The sequence below is a fragment of the Amphiprion ocellaris genome, chromosome 3 (genome assembly GCF_022539595.1).
Source record: "Amphiprion ocellaris isolate individual 3 ecotype Okinawa chromosome 3, ASM2253959v1, whole genome shotgun sequence".
In the NCBI taxonomy this organism is placed as follows: domain Eukaryota; kingdom Metazoa; phylum Chordata; class Actinopteri; family Pomacentridae; genus Amphiprion; species Amphiprion ocellaris.
The window spans coordinates 15,871,990-15,896,775 of record NC_072768.1 but is presented as its reverse complement, the minus strand read 5'-3'; the positions used below and the strand labels follow the sequence as shown (position 1 = coordinate 15,896,775).

Here is a 24,786-nt window from a genome sequence, read left to right as displayed (position 1 = left end):
CTTTTTAAAAGTTCAAAATTATTAACATACAAAACATCTTTTTTAATGTGAAATTAATTGGAAAAGGTGAAAAAAAAACCCGAAATTTTTCTAAGTAAGTAACTCCAAAACTTAATTTGCTGGTTGAACATACACAACCAGTCAAACGTTGGGACACACCTTCTAATTCAATGGTTTTAATTTAATTATTTTATACATTGTATATTAATACTGACGGCATCAAAACGATAAAAGAATACGAATGGAATTTTATGTTGTTAAAAAAAAGTGTTAGTCATAGAAAATGATACAAATAAATAAGAAGCATTGAATGAGAAGGTGTGTCCAAAGTTGTGCCTGTTAGTGTAATTTCATTAGAAGTTTCCAAATTCAGGAAAGATTGATGCAAACTGTTGCTTTAATTTTTAACGTTGAGTCCAAGCATCATTTGTATCCAGAGCACCAGAGCATGGATTGTCTACACAGCAATGCATTTCACTTGGTGGTGACAGATAACTATCAAACAATGTGTTGCTTCATCTTTACCACAATGACCTCATCCTTAAAAATGTTTTTCTCCGAGGCCTCAGTGGGAGATTCTAATGCGTAAAATCCCACTTTTTGACAGTTATCATGCGTAAAATGGCAACTTAGTGGGACAGAAGGGCTCATTACACATTTCACTGTCTTTTCTTAGTTCAGTTGTTCAGCCTGTTGGACCCTGAGCAGCATGACACACATTCACAACAATCGGTAAGTCCCAGCCCCCCCCAGCCGCCCAAATAGGAGCGCCTAAAAATAAGGAGCATGCCGCAACTGTTGCGCTGCTCGGGGTCTGACCAATCCCTGCCCCCTCCTCCGTAAACCGACCCCGACTCCCGTTATCCTTGTGGATGAGCAAATAGACTATGATCACAGCCGCTCAGTGACGTGTCCCGGGGCTCCTTTATAAAGCCATCTGTTTGCTCTCCCAACATTCAAGTTAAACAGACTCAGTGCTGCTCCAGCTCACCTGCCACCAAACTCCACTTTTCTGAAAGCGACATTCTTCTCGGGGCCATATTAGAAAGGAACGACTTGTCAGCAGGGTGCCAATTAATAAAAAAAAAGAACCAGCGGACGACCAGCTGCCTTGGACATTGTAAATCGGATAATTTAATCCATCACCGTCCTGACACAAGTGGCTCTTTCGCAAGTACATCCGAAAAGTCTCCAGGCTGCTTTTTCAAGTTTGAACTTTCCTTTCGCGAGAGCGCGCTTGCCATCGACCTGCTAAAAGTTTTCTGCGCCGCTGAGCGCACAGTTCAACACACAAGTGTCACCGAGGTATAAAAGTGGACACGGAAAAAGCCACCATGATGAGCAACAACTACGGCGACGAGCAGCTGCCTCCACAGTACTACCAGGCCACGGACTTCGGGGAAGAGGAGGACGACGAGATGCCAGCCACGGAGAAGGATCTGGCCGAGGACGCGCCATGGAAGAAGATCCAGCAGAACACCTTCACCAGGTGGTGCAACGAGCACCTCAAGTGCGTCAACAAGAGCGTCACCGACCTGCAGAAGGATTTTAGTGATGGGCTCAAGCTCATTTCACTCCTGGAGGTTTTGAGCCAGAAGAAAATGTATAGAAAGCACCACACCAGACCCAACTTCCGTCAGATGAAACTGGAGAATGTTTCTGTGGCACTAGAGTTCCTGGACAGAGAGCACATCAAGCTGGTCTCAATAGGTGAGTTAACGTTGGCTTTAATGGCTTCTGTAATGGAAACTTCAGTAATAAAACACTGGCAGTAAAACATCACCAGGCCATTACTGTACAGGAAGAAGTCATGAAAAGGAGGAATTTATGATAATTAAGTTTGTGCCAAAATCCTCATAAAATGCATTGATTTTTAAAGTTCAGCCAAAAAAAAAAGCATTTGATACCTTTTGAAGTTGGCTGGACTGTCAAATCTTCACCAACACGTTCTCTGTTGGTATGTTATCAGCCTGGGTGTCAGCCAAAAGCCAGACATGACTTTCACAGGCCTCTGGAAAGCTGTGTTGAGTCGGGGTCAACAGCTTATTGGAAAGTTACTGCAGAAGTGCCACTGAGGTCATTTACTTGTTTCAGGGCCAGGACTTAGTGGCTGCGCTGTATTGCCTTTGCATACTCCTGCTGCAGTAATGTGGTAAACTATGGGCTGGAAATTCACTAGGCCGGTGCTAATGAGAATGACAGAATTTATATGTGAGGGCAGCGGCCACACACACACACACACACACACACACACACACACACACACACTCGTCTCTGAGGGGTCAGAGGTCAGAGCGACTCACGCTGACAGCCAGTTGCTGTCCGGAGCCATCAGCAGCTCTGCGAGGTGAGGATTAACTCTGGTGGGATTTGGGGATCACGCTGTGGCACAGAAAGCTGAAGTTACATTAAATTGTTGTGGATTTGTGGATTTTTTTTTTTGGTCACATCCGCAGGGTCACAAAGGAAGGACTTCGCTCCAGGAGAGTGAACAGGAAGGCACTTGTTAAAAACATTTAATAACTCAGGAGAAGCCTCATATGAAATGCATAGACACTGCAAGATGAAGAGTGGCTTATTAGACACCTGTAGACAAGCCCACAATTCATACAGGAAAATAGTTATTAAACGTTGACAGAGTATCTTTCTGTTTCGGCGGCTAATGATCCTGCCACACACTTGAGTGAAATTCCTGGCATGGCTGAGGCTTTGGCCGTTGGACTGTGAAGGCCACAGTGTGTCCACCTGGACAAGCACCGAGTGTGCTTGTTTTAATGTGTGTGTGTGTGTATGTGATGACATTGGAGGGAGGAAACTCAATGGCAAAACCTCAGGGGTCTTGTTTATCACAGGGTTACAATCACAGCTATTACCTCAAAGTCTGTGGAGAGAGCGTCCTGGATAATGTGTCTAGGACTTAGTATGTTGGTGTGTGTCTGGCACATTTGTCGCAGCTGTACAGACACACACTAGGTCAGACTGCTGTGACAGAAACAGGGCGTGATAATAAAAGCCCAGGCGTTTTACTCCTTAGTACTCCCTCTGCATGCAGCACTAGTGGGTCAATGCAGCTCTCTTATGATAATGTCTCAGCCTCATTCCAGTGAACCAGGGACGCTAAAAAGATCTTCTTAGTTGCACATGTGTCACAGTGTGTAACTAGATGCCACTTGATGGACGTCCCTTTGACCACACAGTTGTCCTTAAAGCGAGATACATCGGGATCAAAACCACGCTGTGCCACATTGTGCCACCTGCCTCCGCCAGTCAAACAGTGACACATCAGACAAGACTCTGTGATAGGGGGCAGTGATCTATGAAAAGCCGAACAGTCGCAATAAAACAGTCTTGTGATAAACAACTGGCATCAAAGGCCCTCCCTTATTAAAGTCTTTCTGAATTAAGTGGAGTGTATCGCACAAGATTAGTCGATTAAACTTTAGAGTCTACCACTCCTCAGAGGTTATTTGGCTTAAATGGCTGCATTTCTAAATTAGCGTGGATTTTAAATAGCTTATTTGACAAACTTTCCCTTCGAGAACTTAAGGAAATGAGCTGCGTGCTCACTGTCAGTGAATCTAATCTCCACCTATTTGATTTATCGCACTCCAGCGTTACGAGTTTAGGAGGTAATTGAAATCCAATTGGTATTTTTGCAGAGAGGGATCTGTTTCCACATATCCTCAGCTGTCACTGTCTTCAGAGCACCATTGTGACTGGATGACAGATTGTCAAGGGTCCTCAGCCAGACAGCTGTCTGAGAGAAAGGGGCTCGGGGGGAAGCAGTGAGGAGCATTAGATTCTTGTCTCCTCAGCAGTCAATCATCATTGTATATATTTCTAACCAGAATAGCCTGGTCAACTCTGCAGAATGGCGAGAAAGAGCTATTTTGATAGATTACGCTTATGTTTACATCTTAGTTATCAGTTGTCAGTGATAAGCAATGACTAAGATGTAAACATATATACCAGTTGAAAGAATTAAAATGGAAAAAAAAATGATTCAGAATACAGTTTGTTAATATGCCAATAAATACTGTAGAATATGATGCATCATGCAAACTTTTGCAAGATTTAAATCCCCATAAACTCTGTTGTCCCTATTGTCTGACTGCAGATAGTAAAGCCATTGTGGATGGAAATCTAAAGCTGATCCTGGGTCTTATCTGGACTCTCATCCTCCACTACTCCATCTCCATGCCCATGTGGGATGACGAGGATGATGAGGAGACGAAAAAGCTCACCCCCAAACAACGCTTGCTGGGCTGGATACAGAACAAGGTGCCCCAGCTGCCCATCAACAATTTCAACCGTGACTGGCGGGATGGTAAAGCCCTGGGAGCTCTGGTCGACAACTGTGCCCCTGGTAAGAAGCTTGGAGTGGCGTCAGCTGACTCTATAGGCCGGATGGTGGTGGTGCTGAGTCAGAATATGTGCAGTGCCTGTTGACAGGCTTGTTGTATGTGGAGGTTTTCCTTGGTTGCTATGGTGGCTGGGGTCAAGCATGTGTCAGTCAGTGTGTCAGAAACAGTATCACTTTCTCAGGAGAACTTGTCTCTTTTGGCACCTCATCTGGAAATAAGGGCTTTACAGTATATCTCATGTTAAACACACACACACACACACACACACACACACACACACGTTCAGATTCAGATTTCAGTCAATGTAGTCTGTCTCTGGAGTCGAGGTAGTGTCAGCGGGTTGTGGAGGGGTTGCTGATGGCCGGAGGACGTCCCTGCCAGCTGTCCCACAATGACTGAAGCGTTCGCTCTCGCCGTTTCAGGCCCAGAGGTCCAGGCCAGGCTTTCGTGTTTATAGCCTTGCTGCTACACAACACCCCCAAATTTGGGCACCATTCCTTCTCTTCTGTCAAGGGGGATGCTTGGCCCTGCATCAAAATGCAGTGTAATCTGTCACAGGGAGGTGCCTAAGCCACAGATCCAAAGACCACAAGGCCACAATTTGAGTCACTGCCAGCTTAGGCATCTGCTTCCAGCACTGAACATTAGAGAGTCCTCTCCTAACTGTGCTTCACTGAGCGAAAGGTGGAGGAGTAGCAAGAGGAGTGTAGAACACCATGTTTAACTGTGTTTATATGAGCCATTGATCTGAGCAGACGCATCTTTCAAACACTGTGCTGCAACAGTGACCATACAAGGGTGTGTTGTTTCATCACCTAATACTAAACAGCAGGGTAACTGATGAAACTAGGTCTGTTCTGAAGCACAGAGGCTCTACTTTTAAATCAAATACAAATGTACAAAACAGGTTTACCGACCAGACAATAAAGAAACCAAGATTTTTATTTAACAGGCAGATAGCTGCTGTTTCTCCTAGAATATTCAGTCCTGTCTGGTTTTCTTCTACAACTATAACATACATCCTTGTCTTGTAGCGTAACAGTGATGTTTACATGCTTTCACTCCAGAGCTCACATCACTTTAAAAAGCCTTCCCTAATGACAGCTTTATAAAGCTCTAATCTGCTGTGTCACTGCACACACCTTCTTTGCAGACGCTATAAACTCAACCCTGTTAATACAGTGGTTCTGTGCCGATATTAATTGGATAACAGCATTCTGTGGTGTGCCTGCATGAGCCTTTTGAGTGAGTGGCCACTCCATTGCCAGCACTAATCCAATTTAGGCATTAGCAGCACAGACCAGGCTAGTCCCAGCCACAGGGAAAGTGCCATGGTGTCTGTCGAAGGTGTTTCTCTCTGAACAGTCAGTAGAGACATTCGTCGTCACGCGTATCGAATTCAGCAGTGTGGGTAAGGTCATGCAGAGTTGTAGTTAGACGTGTCAGACAGATAGGGCTGACAGCCAGTTAGTGGTCTTATGATAGCAGCTGCGGAATTGTCTAATTACTGTTTTGCATTCCGTTAGGTTTGTGTCCTGATTGGGCAGAGTGGGACCCAAACAAGCCTGTTCAGAATGCCAAAGAAGCCATGCAACAGGCTGACGACTGGCTGGGTGTGCCTCAGGTAAGATGCATAGCACACATCAGTTCAAAACCACTTAGTTTAGAGTTTACTCATCTGGCTGGAGCTCATTTCAGGAGACAATACAACAGGAAAAACAAGAATGTTTCTTCTGTTTTCTGATTGACAACTGAAATGAACTCAGTAGATTGGAATTCATTAAACACAAATCAAGTTTAAAGCAAGCCCGAATCTCCAAATCCAAACCCAGCTCACCACATATACCTGGGAGGCAACAGTGAACTGAAAAAGCCGCACTATGTATGATATGGAGTCCAGGGAGATTTAGCTGGAGGGTGCCATGAAATATTTATTACCCAGCTCAGTTCTAATATTTCCATTTACTTTATTGTAGCTCTCAGTAAGTGACTGTGTAGGAGTTTTATTTGGTAGAATTTGTGAATTTGTGGAGGTGTGAGATTTCTTAACACCTTCCGAGCCAGTCACTGAAACAGAGGTGTAAATATGCCTGCGCTCATCAGAATAACAATGTGAACAGAGCAAGAGTGCAATATTTCCAGTCCCTTTTTTTTTAAGACTGAGTCTCCGTATTGTAATGTTCACCATGCAGGTTGTTTACTTGTTTGTCTAAAGCACAGGGTGAGCTATTCTCCGTGAGGCTTAGCATTGGTGAGATAGCCCGGGGGTGTATGTCATGGCTCTGCACGCCCGGGGGCTGGATTCCAGTGTAGTGTTGTTAAGGAGATGTGGGAGAGGTCCGGCTCAGGATAAATCCCCCCTGGCTGGCTTACTGAGGGCAACAATCCTTGACTCCACTGTCCTGAGGTTAAATATAACCAGTGTGGAGCATGGCTTTGTGACACTGTGAGATAGACAGGCAAACAAGTGCTAGAAAGGAGTCAGAGGTGGAGAGAAAAAATAGGTTTAATCCTTGTTAAATCCCATTGCACTATGCGTAATAAGGGAAAGTTGTAGAAAAAATAAATCATACAAAAAACAGTGCAGTTAATTTACGCATAAATTAAACTATAGTGCCTTTTCATGGTCATGGTTGCTTAAAATCTGAACTCTATGTTCAAAACTCAGCCACATTTTTAGCACAGAAAAGCACAGCCAGCTTGTGTGATTCACTCCCATAATGCTGCTTGACTGTCTGTGCTCCAGGTGATTGCCCCGGAAGAAATCGTGGACCCAGATGTGGATGAGCACTCCGTGATGACCTACCTGTCTCAGTTCCCCAAGGCAAAGCTGAAGCCCGGGGCTCCTCTTAGGCCCAAACAGCTTTTTCCGGACAAGGCCAAAGCCTATGGACCAGGTGTGTAGCTCAGCACAAGTAGCTGCACAGCTCACAACAGTTCTTACAAACACTATGAAATAAATAATGAATATTCTCCACCGTCTCATTCCTGAATATCAAAGCAGTGGCATTTGGCACGTGTGACACATAGATACTATAGCAACAGTACAAACATCATCCTTTAGTTAAACCTTTTCATGTTTTTTTGTTAGTGTATCACATTGTTATATATTTTCACAAATGTTGCATTGCCTCAAGTCTTTCTGGAAGAAGCTATACTCTACCTGAGCTTTACAAAGCATTTTTCCCCCAAACTCACTAGACATTTCTTTCTCACACACATGTAAACTCAACCCTCATATTATTTTTGTGCCTATTTCCGTATTAGTTTTAAAATAGTGTTCTATGGTTGCCTATTTGTTGTGTATTTCTAAAACAGTTGTGTTACCCCAAGCCTTTCTGAGTATACCACATTACCTCATATCTTTCTATTTACATCACAGGTATCGAGCCTCATGGCAACAAGGTGCTGCAGCCAGCTGTGTTTACTGTGGAGACTCTGGAAGCCGGCAGTGGTGAAGTCCTGGTGTATGTTGAGGATCCTGAGGGACACAAAGAGGAGGCAAGTCAAACATGATAGTAACACACATCCTGCTGCCTAACTCGCATAATAAGTCTCAAAGCTGCAAATAGTAGCGCGTTATCTTTGATTAAACCCTTGCTTGGTTTGATTTCTTACTCTTCAGGCTAAGGTCAAACCAAACAAAGACAAAAACAGAACCTACACTGTCACTTATGTTCCTAAAGTTGAGGGTGTCCATAAGGTAAGAACAAACTGGCAATATTTATTTTACATCTTCAGCACAATATGGCCAAACCACTCGATTTAAGGTGTCATAAACTTATCTTTCTGTTGTCTTTGGCAATAGGTGAAAGTGTTGTTTGCAGGTCAGGACATTGACAAGAGCCCTTACACAGTGAACGTATCAAAGGCTATGGGTGACCCGAGCAAAGTCCAGGCAAGGGGACCCGGCCTGGAGGCTACAGGCAATGTGGCCAACAAACCCACCTATTTTGACATCTACACAGCTGGTAAGTATGGAAAACCATCAACCACTTTGCAGACATGTACACAACAAATATGTAATTGAATGAAAGACTTGCAGGAGTGTTGTAAAATCAAGAACATATTAAAACATTAAAGTAAACCCTCTGATAGCCGTTCAATTTCTTGGCAAACTCAGGTGCTGGTAACGGCGACGTCAGTGTGGTCATCGTCGATCCTCAGGGCAAACAGGACACAGTGGAGCTCATCCTGGAAAATAAGGGCGACAGCGTTTTCCGTTGCACGTATCGCCCCGTGCTGGAGGGGCCTCACACCATTCACGTACTGTTCGCAGGCCAGGAGATCCCCAAGAGCCCGTTCACTGTCAACATCGCAGAGGGTAAGCCATCTGTCTGTGTTGTAAAATACTGTCAGACAAATCTGATTTCTTAGCGTGCTGTTAGTGTCAGGGCGATCTATCCATCACAATCTACAGTCATCTTTATTTTCCCTGGGAACAGCCACCATGTATAGACTGTAACCCTTCCTATCTGTCATTTCTAGCTCCAACTGTTGCTCCTCCTTCGGGAGCTCCACTGCAAATAGTTCCTCAGTCAGTGCTCGCCCCTCCTGGAGCGAAGGGTGAGAAGGGGGCTCCCCCCAAAAAAGCTGACCGGCCAAGTTAGTATTGTCTGATAGGAGGAGCTTTTGCCCGTTGCAACAGCCAGACTATCCCAATGCCATATCCCATGCCAGGCCATGCAGATGCTTTCTTTAAGTTTAGGAGGCCGTGGCTCGGTGCCATGCTTGTTTGCCTGCTCCATCTTCTTGCATCCTGCAGCTTGTTGGTGTAGTTATATTCAGAGAGATGAGATGCATTGCACAGATTGTCTCAGTTTGCATTTCAGTCAGTCCCTGCATTTCTTTGTTCTTCTTTGTTAAACATCTTTGCTTGTGCTGTAGACATGTTTGTTTTGATCATGTCCAAATTTGCATCAGCCAGCATTCAGTTTAAAGCCTGCCCTCAACATTTCGGAGTGACTGACTGAAATGTTGTCAGATGCTCCCTCAATGCACTGTGATGTGCCAATATCTTGTTTGGCACTCTACTTCATGTAAAATGTGCTGCAAAAAGCATCATTCTCATTTACAGGTTCTGTGCCTTTTATGGAATCCCTCTTGAATTGTAATTTGCTACTAACATTGCTGTCAACTGCTGGCTACTCTCAGCTTTTTTTTGCTCTGCTAAATTTTTTTTTTTCACATTTGTTGTTATTCCTTTCAGCCATGAACCCAAATGCTTGCAGAGCCACTGGCAGAGGGCTTCAGCCTAAAGGCGTGAGAGTGAAGGAGGTTGCAGACTTCAAAGTTTTCACCAAGGGAGCTGGCAGCGGAGCACTGAGTGTCTCAGTCAGAGGACCAAGTGAGTCAGACACCTCTCTCCTCTCTGCATCACTCATCACGCCTCCTCATACAATTTTGGAATTATTTCCTTTGTTTGGGTTTTGTGTCTGCACATTGCATTCACACATGTATATAGTAGAGCACCAAACTCAACGCATAAAATGCCTCAGAGCAGATAAGTATCCATATTGACAGTATTATTCATCCTCAGCTGGAGCAGAGGAGCAAGTGAAAGTCCGAGATGCAGGGAACGGTGTGTATGAATGTGAATATTACCCCCTTAAGCCTGGCAAATATACAGTCAGCATCACCTGGGGAGGCCAGCCTATCCCACGCAGGTAGGGTCCTATTGCTGCCTTTAGCTATTCATTAACAATGCGCAATCACATTTACACAAGCTAATATTGTGTATTCTTCTGCATTATTGTATACTGCAGCCCCTTCGAAGTCGAGGTGGGCAAGGAGGCCGGTTTTCAGAAGGTGAGGGCCTGGGGTCCTGGTCTAAAGACTGGCATGGTGGGAAAATCTGCTGACTTTGTCGTGGAAGCCATCGGCACTGAAGTTGGAACTCTGGGTGAGATGTGTGAAAGTGATATGAGTTTTTCCAAAAGACAGGTGGTGTTCTATTTTTTAAATGGAAAGTCTAAATGTGTATATGCTTCTTCTGCTCAGGCTTCTCCATCGAAGGCCCATCGCAGGCTAAAATTGAGTGTGATGATAAGGGTGACGGCTCCTGTGATGTCCGCTACTGGCCCACCGAGCCTGGTGACTACGCTGTCCATGTCATTTGTGATGATGAAGACATCAAGGACAGCCCCTTCATGGCCCACATTCTCCCTGCAGTCAATGATGTTTTCCCTGAGAAGGTAATTCTCAGTCACTGAATTCTAAATGATAAATATAGGCATAAAGTGGGTTAGCACAGTCCTCTGTTTTAACCGTATTCCAACTGAAATGTTTTCAGGTGAAAGCCCACGGTCCAGGCCTCCAGCCAACTGGTGTCACTGTGAACAAACCAACTGAATTCACCATTGATGCCCGTATGGCTGGGAAGGGTCACCTCAAGATCTACGCACAGGTATGGAGCGCTCCAGTTTGTGGAATATACATTTTTTCTTTATAGAAAGCTTCATTTATATTGCATGTGGCTATACAGAGCAAAACTGACAGGATTTTGTATGTAGGACGCTGAAGGCTGTACCATCAACATCAAGATCACTGAGAAGGGAGACGGCACATTTCTGTGTGTATACACTCCCGTCAAGCCCATTAAGCACACCATCATCATCACCTGGGGTGATGTCAATGTGCCCAACAGCCCCTTCAGGGTAAGAGTCCTAGCATGTACACACACAGGGCTATACTGCAGTTAAAAATTTGCCAATTTCATATAATGATACTTCAGCAAGTATAGACAAAGTAAGAGGATTGCAGCAGTTGTGCTTGAATCAATTGCTTCAGCTTCAAGTACACTGTGAATTCATTAGGTGCTGGTTGGAGAGGGTTCTCATCCAGACAGAGTCAAGGTCTATGGGCCTGGAGTGGAGAAGACGGGGCTCAAGGCTAACGAGCCAACATACTTCACTGTGGACTGCAGCGAGGCCGGCCAAGGTGAGCCTGCACAAGGAGATGATGGGGGTGTTTACAAAAACACTCCTGAGTTTAGTGGCCTCTAAATGAAATTAGTGCCACATCATGTCAATGTCTGGAAATGTAAAGCACAGAAAGAGCTGAATAGGTGAATCTGTGAAGCTGGGCTGCAATGTGAGGATAAGTTATTTGAAATGTATAATTGTACTCAAAATAAAGCTCAAGGCAGTGGAGCGACTGCTGCAATTTATTCAGATCATCTACTTTTGAGTAACCTTTGTGAACTGCGCTCATTACTATGCACCATTAGGGGACATCAGCATTGGAATCAAGTGTGCCCCAGGGGTGGTTGGCCCTGCCGAGGCTGACATCGACTTTGACATCATCAAGAATGACAATGACACCTTCACTGTCAAGTACACTCCCCCAGGCCCAGGCCGATATACCATCATGGTGCTCTTTGCTGACCAGGTAAGAATACAGTTTCCAACTGAGGCGGGACTGATGGATTGTGTCGCATCTCTGGAGAACTGATGTTTTGATTTTCTTCTTTTGATTACTTGTGAATTGGCTTTCTCAGGAAATTCCAGTCAGCCCATTCAAAGTCAAAGTGGATCCTTCCCATGATGCTGGCAAGGTGAGAGCAGAAGGTCCTGGACTCAACAAGACAGGTGAGATTCTTTGATGAATACTACATTTAAAGTTATTCAGATTTACATCTATCACCCACTGCAGTGCTTCGGTGTCATAGAAATGGAATGATTTGACTAACGCTGGTAGCACTGACAAACTGCACGTGTGTTTCAGGTGTGGAGGTGGGCGCTCCAACTCACTTCACCATCTACACAAAGGGAGCTGGCAAGGCCAAGCCTGAGGTGCATTTTGCAGCATCAGGCCCAGGAGAGGCGGTTCGTGACTTTGAGATCATCGATAACCACGATTACTCCTACACGGTCAAGTACACAGCTCTTCAACAGGTGCAGTAGGCCTCTGTTCAGTAACATTACAACAGAATTATTCACAAGAACGCCCTCATCAATTAATATTCATCTTCTTCTGGTGTTTTTTTTTTTTTTTCAGGGCAACATGGCAATTTCCGTGACTCATGGAGGAGATCCCATCCCCAAGAGCCCCTTCCACATCACAGTGGCACCAGCTATGGATATTGGAAAGGTGAAAGTGGAGGGATTAGACACCAGTAAGTACCAAACACTGACTTCTGTACTCCTTCACACACAATGAGAAAAAAGTAAACTGCGATGGTTACTTATTTAATTTTAATCTTTCCTGTAGAAGTGGAAGTTGGAAAAGACCAGGAGTTCACAGTTAACACCAAGGGTGCTGGTGGGCAGGGCAATGTTGGTGTGAAGATGACCTCACCCTCTGGCCGACCAATCCCTTGCAAGTTGGAGTCAGATAAGGCCAAAGGCACTCACAGTGTGAAGTATATTCCCCCAGAGGAGGGGCAGTACAAGGTTGATGTCAGCTATGATGGGAATCCTGTGATGGGAAGCCCCTTTGGGGTTGAAGCAGTGATGCCTGCTGATCCTTCAAAGGTAAAAGTTCATGAAAGCTGCATGAAGGTCTGCACTTTGTAAATACTCAGAGCTCATGAAAATCATACATACTGTACATACACAAGCTTTTAATACTGTACGTATACTGACCTGGCTGTTGCATCACAGGTGCGAGCCTATGGCCCAGGACTGCAGGGAGGCATTGTGGGTAAACCAGCTCCATTCACTATTGATACAAAGGGGGCTGGTGCAGGTGGGCTGGGCCTGACAGTGGAGGGTCCCTGTGAGGCAAAAATCGAGTGCCAAGACAATGGTGATGGCACATGCTCGGTGTCCTACCTGCCCACTGAGGCTGGTGAGTACGCTATCAACATCCTGTTTGCAGAGCAGCACATCCCTGGCTCTCCCTTCAAAGCAGCCGTTCGCCCAGCTCTCGACCCCGGCAAGGTGACCGCCAGCGGACCAGGTCTGGAGAAGGCCAAAGCGGGTGAGCCTGCGACCTTTACTGTGGACTGCACCAGAGCAGGCGACGCTGAGCTCACCATTGAGATTGTGTCAGAAACCGGAGCTAAGGCTGAAGTGCACATCCAGAAAACTGCAGAGGGAACCTTCTCAGTCACATACATCCCACCTTTCCATGGCACGCACACCATCACCATCAAGTACGGTGGCCACATGATTCCCCACTTTCCAAAGGTCCTGCAGGTGGAGCCGTCTGTGGACACCACCGGGGTGCACGTCTATGGGCCTGGAGTGGAACCCAGAGGTAACACATAAGTTAAAAATCTATTTTTATTGCATTTTTAATGTGAAGGGATTGTCATTTAGTGAGCAAATAAAGCAGATACTTCTAGCCATTCACTCTGGCATCACTTTTTAATTGACTATTTGCTGATGAAAACACTGGGCTGGTTGTTACCAGTAAGCAGTTCATAAACAGCTCATAAATCTGAATCAGTAATGATACATAACGTCTTACTGTTGAGATTGAACCTATTTGATGTTAGTCCTGGACAACAAATCATGTTAAGTGCTTTTGTGTTTCAAGGGGTCCTCAGAGAAGTCACAACCCACTTCATTGTTGATGCCCGCGCACTCAACAAGGTTGGAGGAAATCATGTGAAGGTCCACATTATCAACCCCTCTGGCACCAACACAGACACCTACATCACTGACAAGGGAGACGGCACCTACAGAGTGGAGTACACAGCTTTCGAGGATGGTAGGAACATAGAGAAAATAATACCCTGGGCCATTTAAAAGTGTTAATTCATGCAATTAAAGGATCAATGTTGGAACTAGGAGCTTTGTCAGAAAACTTTCACATCTACAGACCTAACCTGATGCAGATAAATAGTGGATTTTACATAGACGGGGTGTCTGAAAGTGGATACAGACAGACAAAAATCACTAACAGGTGCTTGCGTTGGGTGCCATTTGGGAATAAAGCAGGAGAGTAGGAAAAGAAAGCGAGCGAGAGAGGGGTATGAATACAGGATGATGCAGTGGAGCAATGATGTGAGGGGCAGAGAGCAGGGAGGCAGAGAGGCAGACAGGCTCTGTTTTATAAATAGTGTGCTCTGGAACAGAAGCTCTTAACCAGGCAGGTATGTGTGCTGAAGGCTGCCTGCACACAGCAATACAGCAGGGGAATGACAGGGGATATTAATAGAGACCTATAACACAAAGCAAAGAGATCACAGAGCACTTCTCCACCACCAGACATGCTCTCATATCACAGCAGTGTGGCTGGGAATCTGGCATATAGGCCTACTGAGAGAGCTCTGTCAGAAAAATGTTGTAACAGAATAATGAATAGGGAACAGATGTAATGCCTTGTATGTTCACCAGAGCGTCTGCGCTCTAGATAGTGTCTTTTATAAATAAGCAGATGTTTATCTCCCTAAAAGGGAATTTGTCTGGCCCATAATTAAAAGCAAGCGGCAATAACAGAAAATATTTGCTTGCTTTGAGAACACTCAGACAAAGAGGTATTACAACAGACACCATGTATCTGTTTGTACACAGGAATCCATCTGATTGAAGTGCAGTATGATGACGCGCCTGTACCCAAGAGCCCCTTCAGAGTGTCTGTGGTGGAGGGATGTGATCCAACCCGGGTCCGAGCCTATGGACCAGGCCTGGAGGGAGGAATAACCAACAAATCTAACTGTTTCACAGTGGAGACCAGGTACGGCTAAACCGCATATAAAGGAGAAACTTGTGGGGGTTGAACTCAAATATGTGAGTATTTTTAAAAATGTTTCTTCTCCCTCAGGGGTGCTGGAACAGGAGGCCTTGGTCTGACTATCGAGGGAGCTTCAGAGGCAAAAATATCCTGCAAGGACAATAAAGATGGCAGCTGCAGTGTGGAGTATGTCCCCTTCACTCCCGGAGACTATGATGTCAACATTAACTACGGGGGTCACCCAATCCCTGGCAGCCCATTCCGTGTACCAGTCAGGGACCCTGTGGATCCCAGCAAAGTGAAGTGCTCAGGTCCAGGTCTCGGCACTGGAGTGAGAGCTCATGTTCCTCAGACTTTCACAGTAGACTCTACCCAGGCTGGACAGGCCCCACTGGATGTCAAACTCTATGGCCCAACAGGTAAAGACAAACTGTATGAACATGAAATTCCACAAACCTTGCACGCACACTAACAAATATCACTAAGTTTGATGATGCGTTGTTATTTTCAGGTACTGTGGAGCCTGTTGGTGTGAAGAACAATGGTGATGGCACCCACACAGTTCACTACACCCCAGCTCAGGATGGCCCCTACACTGTAGCGGTCAAATATGCGGATCAGGAAGTCCCACACAGGTACAATTTGACCCAAAAAAAAACATGAAGCAGAGCAGTAAGTTCAGATATGTCTTAATTAAACCTCAGCTCTGTCTGACTGGATTTAAGAAAGAAAAGTAGTTCACCACATTTTCTCTTTCTATTTCTGTCTTTTGACACACTGGGCTTTGTAATTACGCTTCCTATTCTCTCCTTCAACAGTCCATTCAAGGTAATGTCTCAGCCTGGGCATGATGCCAGTAAGGTACGCGCCAGTGGCCCTGGTCTGGACACCAAAGGTGTGTCTGCAAGCCTGCCCGTTGAGTTCACCATTGATGCTCGTGATGCTGGAGAGGGACTGCTCACTGTGCAGATTCTGGTGGGTTTAGCTACTGTTTACACAGTAATTTCGGGACCATAAGCCACCATCTAAAGTAGCTTGAAATGTTTATTCACAGGATCCAGAGGGCAAGCCAAAGAATGCAACCATCCAGGACAACAGGGACGGCACGTACACAGTGTCCTATGTACCTGACTCTACAGGCCCCTACACAATCACCATTAAATATGGAGGAGATGAGATCCCTTACTCTCCATACCGCATCCAGTCTCTGCCTACAGGAGATGCCAGCAAATGTCGTGTCACAGGTAAGAAAACTACTGTGCACTGTGTAAATGAAAATATTATCACAGGCTGTATTATGATTTTTTATGTATATTCAACTATGATTATCTTTTAATTTGCAGTTTCAATTGGAGGACACGGCGTGTGTGAGTAACCAAGGCTTTAGTCTTTATATCTGTGTTACATTCCTTGGAGCTTTTACGGGAAGCCATGCATTTATTCAGCACTTTTTACCCTTTACCTGTCTTCCATCTCTGTCCTTAACAGCAAATCTTCAGAAGTTGCAGACCTCAGAGGATACAGTTATCACAGTGGATGCCAAGGCTGCAGGGAAAGGCAAGGTGACCTGTAAGGTTCTAACCCCACAGGGGATGGAGCTGGACATGGATGTGGTGGAGAATCATGATGGGACCTTTGACATTTACTACACAGCCCCCGAACCCGGGAAATATGTTATTACCATCCGCTTTGGGGGGCAGAACATCCCTAAAAGCCCCTTCCACGTGGTGGTGAGTGAAGGAGTATCAAATGACTGCTTCAGCTGTCTGCAAAGTGCGCTCTCGTTCTGACATTTAGTTGTATGAAACCAACAATCTGTCTTTTCTCTGTATTGACAGGCCACAAATGAACCGGTCGTTCCCCGTGATACCGTAGATCCTCTCTTCCGTCCCGTTAACTTCCTCGTCCCTTTCACGCCACAGCAAGGAGAAATCACAGGTGTGACAAACACCACTCACACAGACACAAAATCCTGCACAGACAAAACATCTTTGTTTTTTTAGGTCACTGACATTTAGCCATTTTAACCCTCCAGGCGAGGTGCGGATGCCTTCTGGCAAGACTGCTCGCCCGCACATCACCGACAATAAGGATGGCACCATCACAATCAAGTACCAGCCCACAGAGAGAGGCCTGCACGAGATGGACATCAAATACGATGGAAACCACATTCCAGGTCAGAAACACACCACATTAGGTGGAATGGGAAGAAGTTGTGTTCTTTTTGTGCTGATTATCATCCACACCAAACAGCAGAAGTCCGTCACTATGACAAAACTTTACTCAGGTTTTGCTCATGATTGTGTTCTCTACAGGAAGCCCTCTGCAGTTCTATGTGGATGCTGTGAACAGTGGAGTGGTGACTGCTTATGGTCCAGGTCTGAGTTATGGGATGGTCAACAAGGCTGCCACTTTCACTGTGGTTACCAAGAATGCAGGAGAAGGTAAAATGACATACTTTTATTGTAATAATTTCAATGTGTAATTAGATATGCCTTTAACCATATCAAAACTGTTTTTAACGCTTCCATTCAGGTGGTCTGTCACTAGCAGTAGAAGGTCCTTCAAAGGCTGAGATCACATGTAAGGACAACAAAGACGGCACCTGCACCGTGTCCTACCTCCCCACTGCTCCTGGAGATTACAACATCATTGTCAAGTTTGACAACAAGCACATTCCTGGCAGTCCCTTTACTGCCAAGATCACTGGTGAGAAAATACATTGTGCCTCTCACAGACAGCCTTTCTTCACACTTCTGATATTTATATTGTATATTTCGGCTATAGATCAGGTTGTGGGGGTTGACAGGCATCTAAACCACCTCTTTTATGTCAGGGGATGACTCCATAACCAGGACTTCCCAGCTGAATGTCGGCACAGCAGCCGACGTGTCCCTGAAGATCGCAGAGACAGATCTGAGCTCTCTGGCTGCCAGTATCAGAGCGCCATCGGGTAATGAAGAGCCCTGCCTGCTGAAGAGGCTGCCCAACAGACACCTCGGTGAGATAGTCACTTGCCAGACACACAAAATAACAAGAGGAAAAGAACTTTGATAACACATTATTGGATTATACAGCGCATTTAAGATTTCATTTTCTGCTTTCTCTTTGTCTTGATTGTTTTTCCTCTCTTTGTTTTGATGTCCACAGGCATCTCTTTCACCCCTAAGGAGGTTGGTGAGCATGAAGTGAGTGTGAGGAAGAATGGCGTGCACGTGGCCAACAGCCCTTTCAAAATCATGGTTGGCCAGTCAGAGATCGGTGAGGCCAGCAGAGTGAAAGCTTTCGGTAAAGGCCTGGTGGAGGCACACACTTTCGAAATGGCAGAATTTTTTGTGGATACAAGGAATGCAGGTGAGCTTTGTAAACTGAATGTTCCACCTTTACAGCAAGCACAACTGGAAAAGAATACCAACTCAGTTTTTTTGTTTCCACTTAGGTTATGGAGGTCTAGCATTGTCGATTGAGGGTCCAAGCAAAGTGGATATCAACTGTGAAGATGTAGAGGATGGGACGTGCAGGGTGACCTACTGCCCAACAGAACCTGGGAGTTACACCGTTAACATCAAATTTGCAGAAAAGCACATCCCAGGTTAGAATCTTTTACTTGGACGATTTACAAATGTCAAAATATTTGACGTATTAAGTGAAATAAATCTGTATGTCTATGTTTTTCCTTCTAGGAAGTCCTTTCACAGTAAAGGTGACCGGAGAAGGAAGGATCAAAGAGAGCATTACGAGGAAGAGACAGGCCTCTTCTATTGCCTCAGTGGGAAGCACATGTGGTCTTAACCTCAAGATTCCAGGTGAGTACAGAAGCCGGTCAGAAATGATTAGAGGGCAGCGGTCAACCTTCTTAAAACGAGTGAAAGGTGCCGCACACTCGCATTTGTATTCTCACTGCTTTCTCCTTGCTGTAGGAAACTGGTTCCAGATGGTTTCAGCTCAGGAGAGGCTAACCCGGACATTCACCCGCAGCAGCCACACCTACACCCGCACTGAGCGCACGGAGATCAGCAAAACCCGCGGTGGAGAGACGAAGAGGGAGGTACGAGTGGAGGAGAGCACCCAGGTGGGGGGGGGAGGAAGCCCATTCAGAGATGTTTTTGGAGACTTTCTGGGCAGAGAGAGCCTCAGCAGCTTTGCAGGCATCACTGCCAGACCTGAGGGTGAGTTCGGCTTCTAACCCAGTTTGGTAAATTTCTAACCATGCAGGATTTAGCTTTGACTATCTACTAAATTACACATGCTTTTTAAATCTGAGAATAACTGCTCTGTACTCTGCACAGATATCTTGATGGTATCTAACCATTTGCTTTGCTTTGCCTCACCAGTTGAGAGCGGCTCGCAGGCCATGACGGCTCAGGTGACCAGCCCCAGTGGAAAAACAGTGGATGCTGACATTGTTGATGGAGGAAGCAGCACATACAGCGTGCGCTTCATCCCCCAGGAGATCGGACCCCACACTGTCAACGTCAAGTACAGAGGCCAGCACGTTCCCGGTAGTCCTTTCCAGTTCACTGTGGGCCCCATGGGAGAAGGAGGAGCCCACAAGGTCCGTGCAGGAGGTCCTGGTCTGGAGAGAGGCGTGGCTGGAGCACCCAGTAAGTTCTCTCTGTGGACATGGATTTGCTCTCACTTGGAAGAATTGTTTTCTCCATACATTATTCAAGACGCTATTGTTAATGTTTAATGAATTGTTGATACTTAAGTTGAACCTAATTGAGCTTTGTTTCTGCGCCTCCAGCTGAATTTAGTATCTGGACCAGAGAGGCAGGTGCTGGTGGTCTGTCCATTGCCGTGGAGGGCCCCAGCAAGGCTGAGATCTCTTTTGAAGACAGGAAGGATGGCTCCTGCGGCGTCTCCTACATAGTGAAAGAACCAGGTGAAACTTTTGTCAACCACAAGCATAGAATTTTGCTCGTTTGCATGTTTTATAAGGGTTTTTTTCGGTCTCTGAACTGCGAAGCTGTTCAGTAGTTCCTCTGTGCTCCCTCCAGTTCATTTGATGGTGAAAGTAAATAACCTGTCTGCTTCCCCAGGTGACTACGAGGTGTCAATCAAGTTCAACAACGAGCACATCCCTGACAGTCCCTTCATCGTTCCGATTGCTACGCTGTCAGACGAGGCCCGCAGGCTCACTGTCACAAGCCTTCAGGTTAGCTCACACTCACACATACGCACAAAACTGACAACACTCGCAATAATTATTTGCACAACCTTGGCAGCAATCACAAAACATGCACACATGCAAAAATATAAAGGCTGAATAGCAGATGGCATGTAACATAGCGTATGATTGGTTGTCGATATTTTTGTCTAATAGCACTTTGCCCTTGAAGTGTAATTGAATGCCAGTGTTGGAGCAGTATCCACAACTATAATACTGTGATGCTGGCCAGTGATGAAGGGCTGGATTAACTGTCCCTAGCTAATGTGGGGCAACACAAGCTGTGCTATGTGGGCACTCAGCTGGTCCATGTGATTGTGTTCCTGTCTGAGAGGAAGGAAGGAAGAAAGAGAAAGAGTGGAGCAAAACATAAAGATACCTGCGGCAACTCACAATATTGGTCTCATCTCAAGACAGATGATGTTATATTTGCTTTCCCGGTCTCCATTACAGCTGCCAATAATGCTAAAACCATGTATTTTTAGTTAACTGAAATGCCACTTCAGAGTGCTTTTCTACCACTCAAAGCCAGGTGAAGTGCAATAGCAACGTTTAAAATGTCACGCTATCTCTTATGTCTGGTAAGCCCGCTTGTCCGCCTGTGGGGCAAAAACACTAAACGCCTCGCTGTAAACTCTGACCTTTTCTGCCTCTCACACCCAAGTGCTCTATCTATTCTCGTTCAGGCACGATGAGTCACACACGTTGTGTCCCTCAAGGTGTGGGCACACGCAAACACAAAGGCACACACATGCGCGCTTATTGTGATCTTCTTGTTCCCGGTCTTTTGTAGGAAAAGGACTTGAAAGTAAACCAAGAAGCATCCTTCATGGTGCAGCGTAACGGAGCCCGAGGTGTGGTCGACGCCAAAGTCCACACCCCCTCTGGCTCTTCAGAGGAATGCTATGTGTCTGACCTCGACAGCGGTACGCACAACCCTCAGTTTGTAGTGCAAAGCAGACATCAAAATATAGTTCATTCAGTTTGATTTATCTGGAAGCATCTTGTATGAGCGCAGACCATAAACATCTCCACTTGTCTTTTTTCAGACAAGAGTGCGATCCGCTTCATTCCACGTGAGAACGGAGTTCACGCCATAGATGTCAAGTTCAATGGATGCCACATTCCTGGAAGCCCCTTCAATGTGCGAGTGGGAGATCCAGGGCTGATTGGAGACCCAGGCATGGTGACTGCACATGGAGCTGGACTGCAGGGAGGAACCACAGGTAGAGATCACTACCAAAACTACAAATACATACCACAATTCCTTATAATACTAGTATTATTAGAAAATAAGAATGCTAGTATATCATTATCTCACAGTCCTCACAACAATTCTGTTCCCATCTTTATCACTTTCTGCATTGCTCCTCCCTCTTCCAGGTGTAGCCTCAGAATTCGTAGTCAACACCTCTAACGCCGGCTCTGGCACTCTGTCAGTCAACATCGACGGACCATCCAAGGTCAAGATGGACTGCAGGGAGTGCCCCGAAGGCTACAAGATCACCTACACACCAATGGCACCCGGCAACTATCTCATCACCATCAAATATGGCGGGCCACAGCACATAGTGGGCAGCCCCTTCAAAGCTAAAATCACAGGTCTGCTTCACTGTCATTGATCTGCAGATGACAAATGGCTTGGAAACTGTGGAGGGAAAATGTTTTGTAATCCGCGTTTGTACAGCTAAATGTACATCTTAGATAAAAGGTGCCTTTCTGCAGCACTACAGTGATATATTCCTGTCACTGCTCGGTGCATACAAATCCCCCCCTTTTTTATTAATGTATCATAAAAATACTTTCAAGATTGAAAACAAGTCTCAAGAGTCCTGGAAGTTCACTTTATTATTATCTGATCGCAGGCGCTAGTTCCCTTCCTTGTACTTTTCTGTAGAGGCAAACTCTCCCCATGAGCAGTCTTATATCTTTGTCAATACTGAGTGTGTTATGTAATGTCTGGACTAAGCCACGATGACTGTCGATAACCTTTTTCCCTCTCCGTCTCTCTCTGCTGCAGGCACGAGGCTGTCAGGAGGACACAGCCTCCATGAGACTTCTTCTGTCTTGGTCGAAACTGTTACCAAATCTTCTAAAGTGGGTGGTGCCTATAGCGCCTCTTCTTCCACCACCTCAACCAAACTGGCATCTGACGCCAGCAAGGTGGTTTGTCGTGGAACAGGGCTGGCCAAGGCTTCGATTGGGCAGAAAAATAACTTTACAGTTGATTGCAGCAAAGCAGGTAAGATGACGACGAAGACTGAGCACAGATTTTGCATTAACATTCTGAACCCCAAACAGTTTCTGGGAATTTTTTTGCGGCCAGTTTTACTCACTGTCAGCTTATTGTTATCTGTAAAGTTCTGCACCTCTTTTGGAAACAGCACAACCATGGCCAGACGTAGAGAGAATTCAAAAATGTCTTCTTTGCAGTAGGACATTATAATGTAATAAATCATCAAATAATGAATTTGATTATTTATTTTTGCAAAAAGTAAAAAAAAAAACTGGCATCAACATGTACAGCATTTATCCAAGTGGCCCAGGTGTCACCAATACTAGAAGGAAATGGTGCATAATGTAGACTTTTTGCTACTACATTTTATATTTGTTTCCATAGTTGTCTCCCATCTGCTCTGTAAACACAGCCTGCAGTTCAGCTGAAAAATCACAGATTTTGTTTTTCAGTATGACAAATGGCTTCACAGTTGCACTGAGGAGCACAGAATTCTTATTATTTCTATTTTTTTATTTATTTATTTTTTTTACAGAATTGGTTTACTACAAAGGGGGTTTTTGGTGATTTTTTGAATGAGACAGGTAGTATAAAGCAAGCTGATGAAATGTCACAATTTTACTGTTAACTTGGAGATCTGATGATTCTCTGTTTTTTATAGTTTCTGGCTCTGTTAAATGGTGTAAATTTAGTGACTTTTTAAAGATAACATGCCTTTAAAAGGGTAAATATGGTAAAATATTAAGCAAACAAACATAGTGTGTACAGATGCTGAAGCAATATTAAAAGAATTTAGCTGCTTTGATGCTGTAAACACAAAAGACAAATCAGTATACAGCATTGTTTTGTTAGGAAACAGCTGCTAGTTTACACCTCCAGCAGACGTAGAGTAAAATTAGCATTCGTTTCCTGTTGTGTCTCTGGCCACCTGGTCACTACAAGTCAAGCTAAATGGTTTCTTTGGTCTCCTCCAACTCCAGAGGGAAATATCTTGTAAATATCTGAACAGCGTTGATACTTGTAAATTGAAAAATGCTGCACTGTGTTCACTAGCTTATTGCAAACTGTACTGGATGTATAGTGCTTCACTGGTAGCGTACAGTGGTGTTTCATGTTAAGGTTGGGGGGAGAAAAAAAAGAAAAAAGACACTAAAATGCTGATGCATTTAAAAAGATCAGTTTAGCTTTAAACTTCACACACATCTGTACAGCTTTTGGACACCACAGTCATTAAATCCATCTCTTGTTCCTCCATCCAGGTACCAACATGCTGATGGTGGGTGTCCATGGACCTCATGCTCCCTGTGAAGATGTGTACGTCAAGCACATGGGCAACAAGCTCTATAATGTCACCTACACCGTCAAGGACAAGGGCAGTTACACTGTCATTGTGAAATGGGGTGACGATAACGTCCCTGGGAGCCCTTACAAAGTGGTTGCACCATAAAAAAAAACAAACTGCACAATCGCTCCATCCCTGCTCCTCCACCAGCCCACCACTCTTTTCTCTTCAGTCAGTCTCCCTGACTTCTTTTCCGGCTCTGCTGTTTGCTCTCCGGCGGAATGCAATATACTCAACATGCTCAAAAACCTGCAAGGACATTTGCTTAAAGCTTTACTGACTGCAGAACATCTGTTGTGCCAAAGTTTTGTATTAACTTGAGAAATTTCATTTTACACTCACAACTATGCGTCCACAGTCAGAGGGATGCAGAGGCAACGGTGTGGTTTACGAGTCTCTGAGTGATGTTGGTTAAATGTTTTTGCTAGGTCCATAAAATTTCCCGTTCTGTTTTGTTGTAATGTTGTAGCACAGTATATGAATGTTCAGAGATGCTGGTGTAATCAAGAGGATTAAAATGTGATACAATGTGGTTTTGTATGGAATGAGAGATGGACTTTTTTTGTTATATTAACCTATTTTTGGTAAGTCTTTGCAGACCTAATAAAGATTTAATTGCTAACTTTCCAAATGAAAATGATTGGATTTATTTGATTTCACGCTGTGCTCGCAAACACTTCCACAGTTCTGCAGCAGGCATCTCTTACGTTTTACATTTTCACAGTTTCATCATGCAGCTATTTTCTGACCGCTGCTGGTTCTTCAGTCTGAGCAGTTGTCAGGATATTTTTTCTTGATCACAGAGGCTCTCGGCTGAGTATCTGTCCTGCATCCTGAGTGTAGGAAGACTTTCCTCCTGGGGAACCCATAATAATGACAGATAGTGGATCTCCTAAAGCGCCTCATTTACGTTTGATTTAATATCAGTTTTTAGTATTGCATAAATAAAATAGTCCAGGATATTTTTCTTGTCCTCTTATTTACATCCTGTACTTGTCCAGATGCAATCACAAGATGGCAGCATAGGCAAGCTCACATCTGTATCTACATC

At 44.9% G+C, this 24,786-nt stretch overlaps 1 protein-coding gene across 2 annotated transcripts; it reads left to right on the top strand.

The window, feature by feature from the left end:
• The first annotated feature begins 946 nt into the window (after nucleotides 1-946).
• On the top strand, nucleotides 947-24,372 carry LOC111574658 (filamin-C). Of its 2 annotated transcripts, XM_023279360.3 has the most exons (47): nucleotides 947-1,710; nucleotides 4,118-4,366; nucleotides 5,891-5,988; nucleotides 7,111-7,261; nucleotides 7,747-7,865; nucleotides 7,990-8,067; nucleotides 8,173-8,335; nucleotides 8,488-8,688; nucleotides 8,853-8,969; nucleotides 9,574-9,711; nucleotides 9,904-10,030; nucleotides 10,130-10,266; nucleotides 10,365-10,558; nucleotides 10,657-10,770; nucleotides 10,877-11,020; nucleotides 11,180-11,303; nucleotides 11,593-11,753; nucleotides 11,863-11,953; nucleotides 12,090-12,259; nucleotides 12,363-12,480; nucleotides 12,576-12,838; nucleotides 12,968-13,565; nucleotides 13,848-14,021; nucleotides 14,828-14,990; nucleotides 15,078-15,406; nucleotides 15,499-15,622; nucleotides 15,806-15,962; nucleotides 16,042-16,231; nucleotides 16,331-16,354; nucleotides 16,476-16,717; nucleotides 16,826-16,925; nucleotides 17,023-17,163; nucleotides 17,303-17,431; nucleotides 17,523-17,696; nucleotides 17,824-17,988; nucleotides 18,138-18,341; nucleotides 18,427-18,579; nucleotides 18,671-18,793; nucleotides 18,908-19,156; nucleotides 19,322-19,591; nucleotides 19,735-19,872; nucleotides 20,030-20,145; nucleotides 20,951-21,083; nucleotides 21,207-21,383; nucleotides 21,541-21,759; nucleotides 22,178-22,399; nucleotides 23,653-24,372. In XM_023279360.3, exons 1-47 carry the CDS (start codon nucleotides 1,335-1,337, stop codon nucleotides 23,838-23,840), a joined length of 8,235 nt encoding a protein of 2,744 aa, XP_023135128.2. In that variant the 5' UTR covers nucleotides 947-1,334; the 3' UTR covers nucleotides 23,841-24,372. The 2 variants fall into 2 exon arrangements, with proteins under 2 accessions (XP_023135128.2, XP_023135129.2); XM_023279361.3 differs by lacking the exon at nucleotides 8,853-8,969.
• The last annotated feature ends 414 nt before the right edge of the window (nucleotides 24,373-24,786 follow it).

Bases quoted from the DNA above. Each gene is read 5' to 3' on its own strand.
- LOC111574658 (XM_023279360.3), top strand. From the start codon at position 1,335: ATGATGAGCAACAACTACGGCGACGAGCAGCTGCCTCCACAGTACTAC. The intron at 15,963-16,041 runs GTGGGTTTAGCT...GTTTATTCACAG, and splicing joins TGCTCACTGTGCAGATTCTG to GATCCAGAGGGCAAGCCAAA. The intron at 19,592-19,734 runs GTAAGTTCTCTC...CTGCGCCTCCAG, and splicing joins AGGCGTGGCTGGAGCACCCA to CTGAATTTAGTATCTGGACC.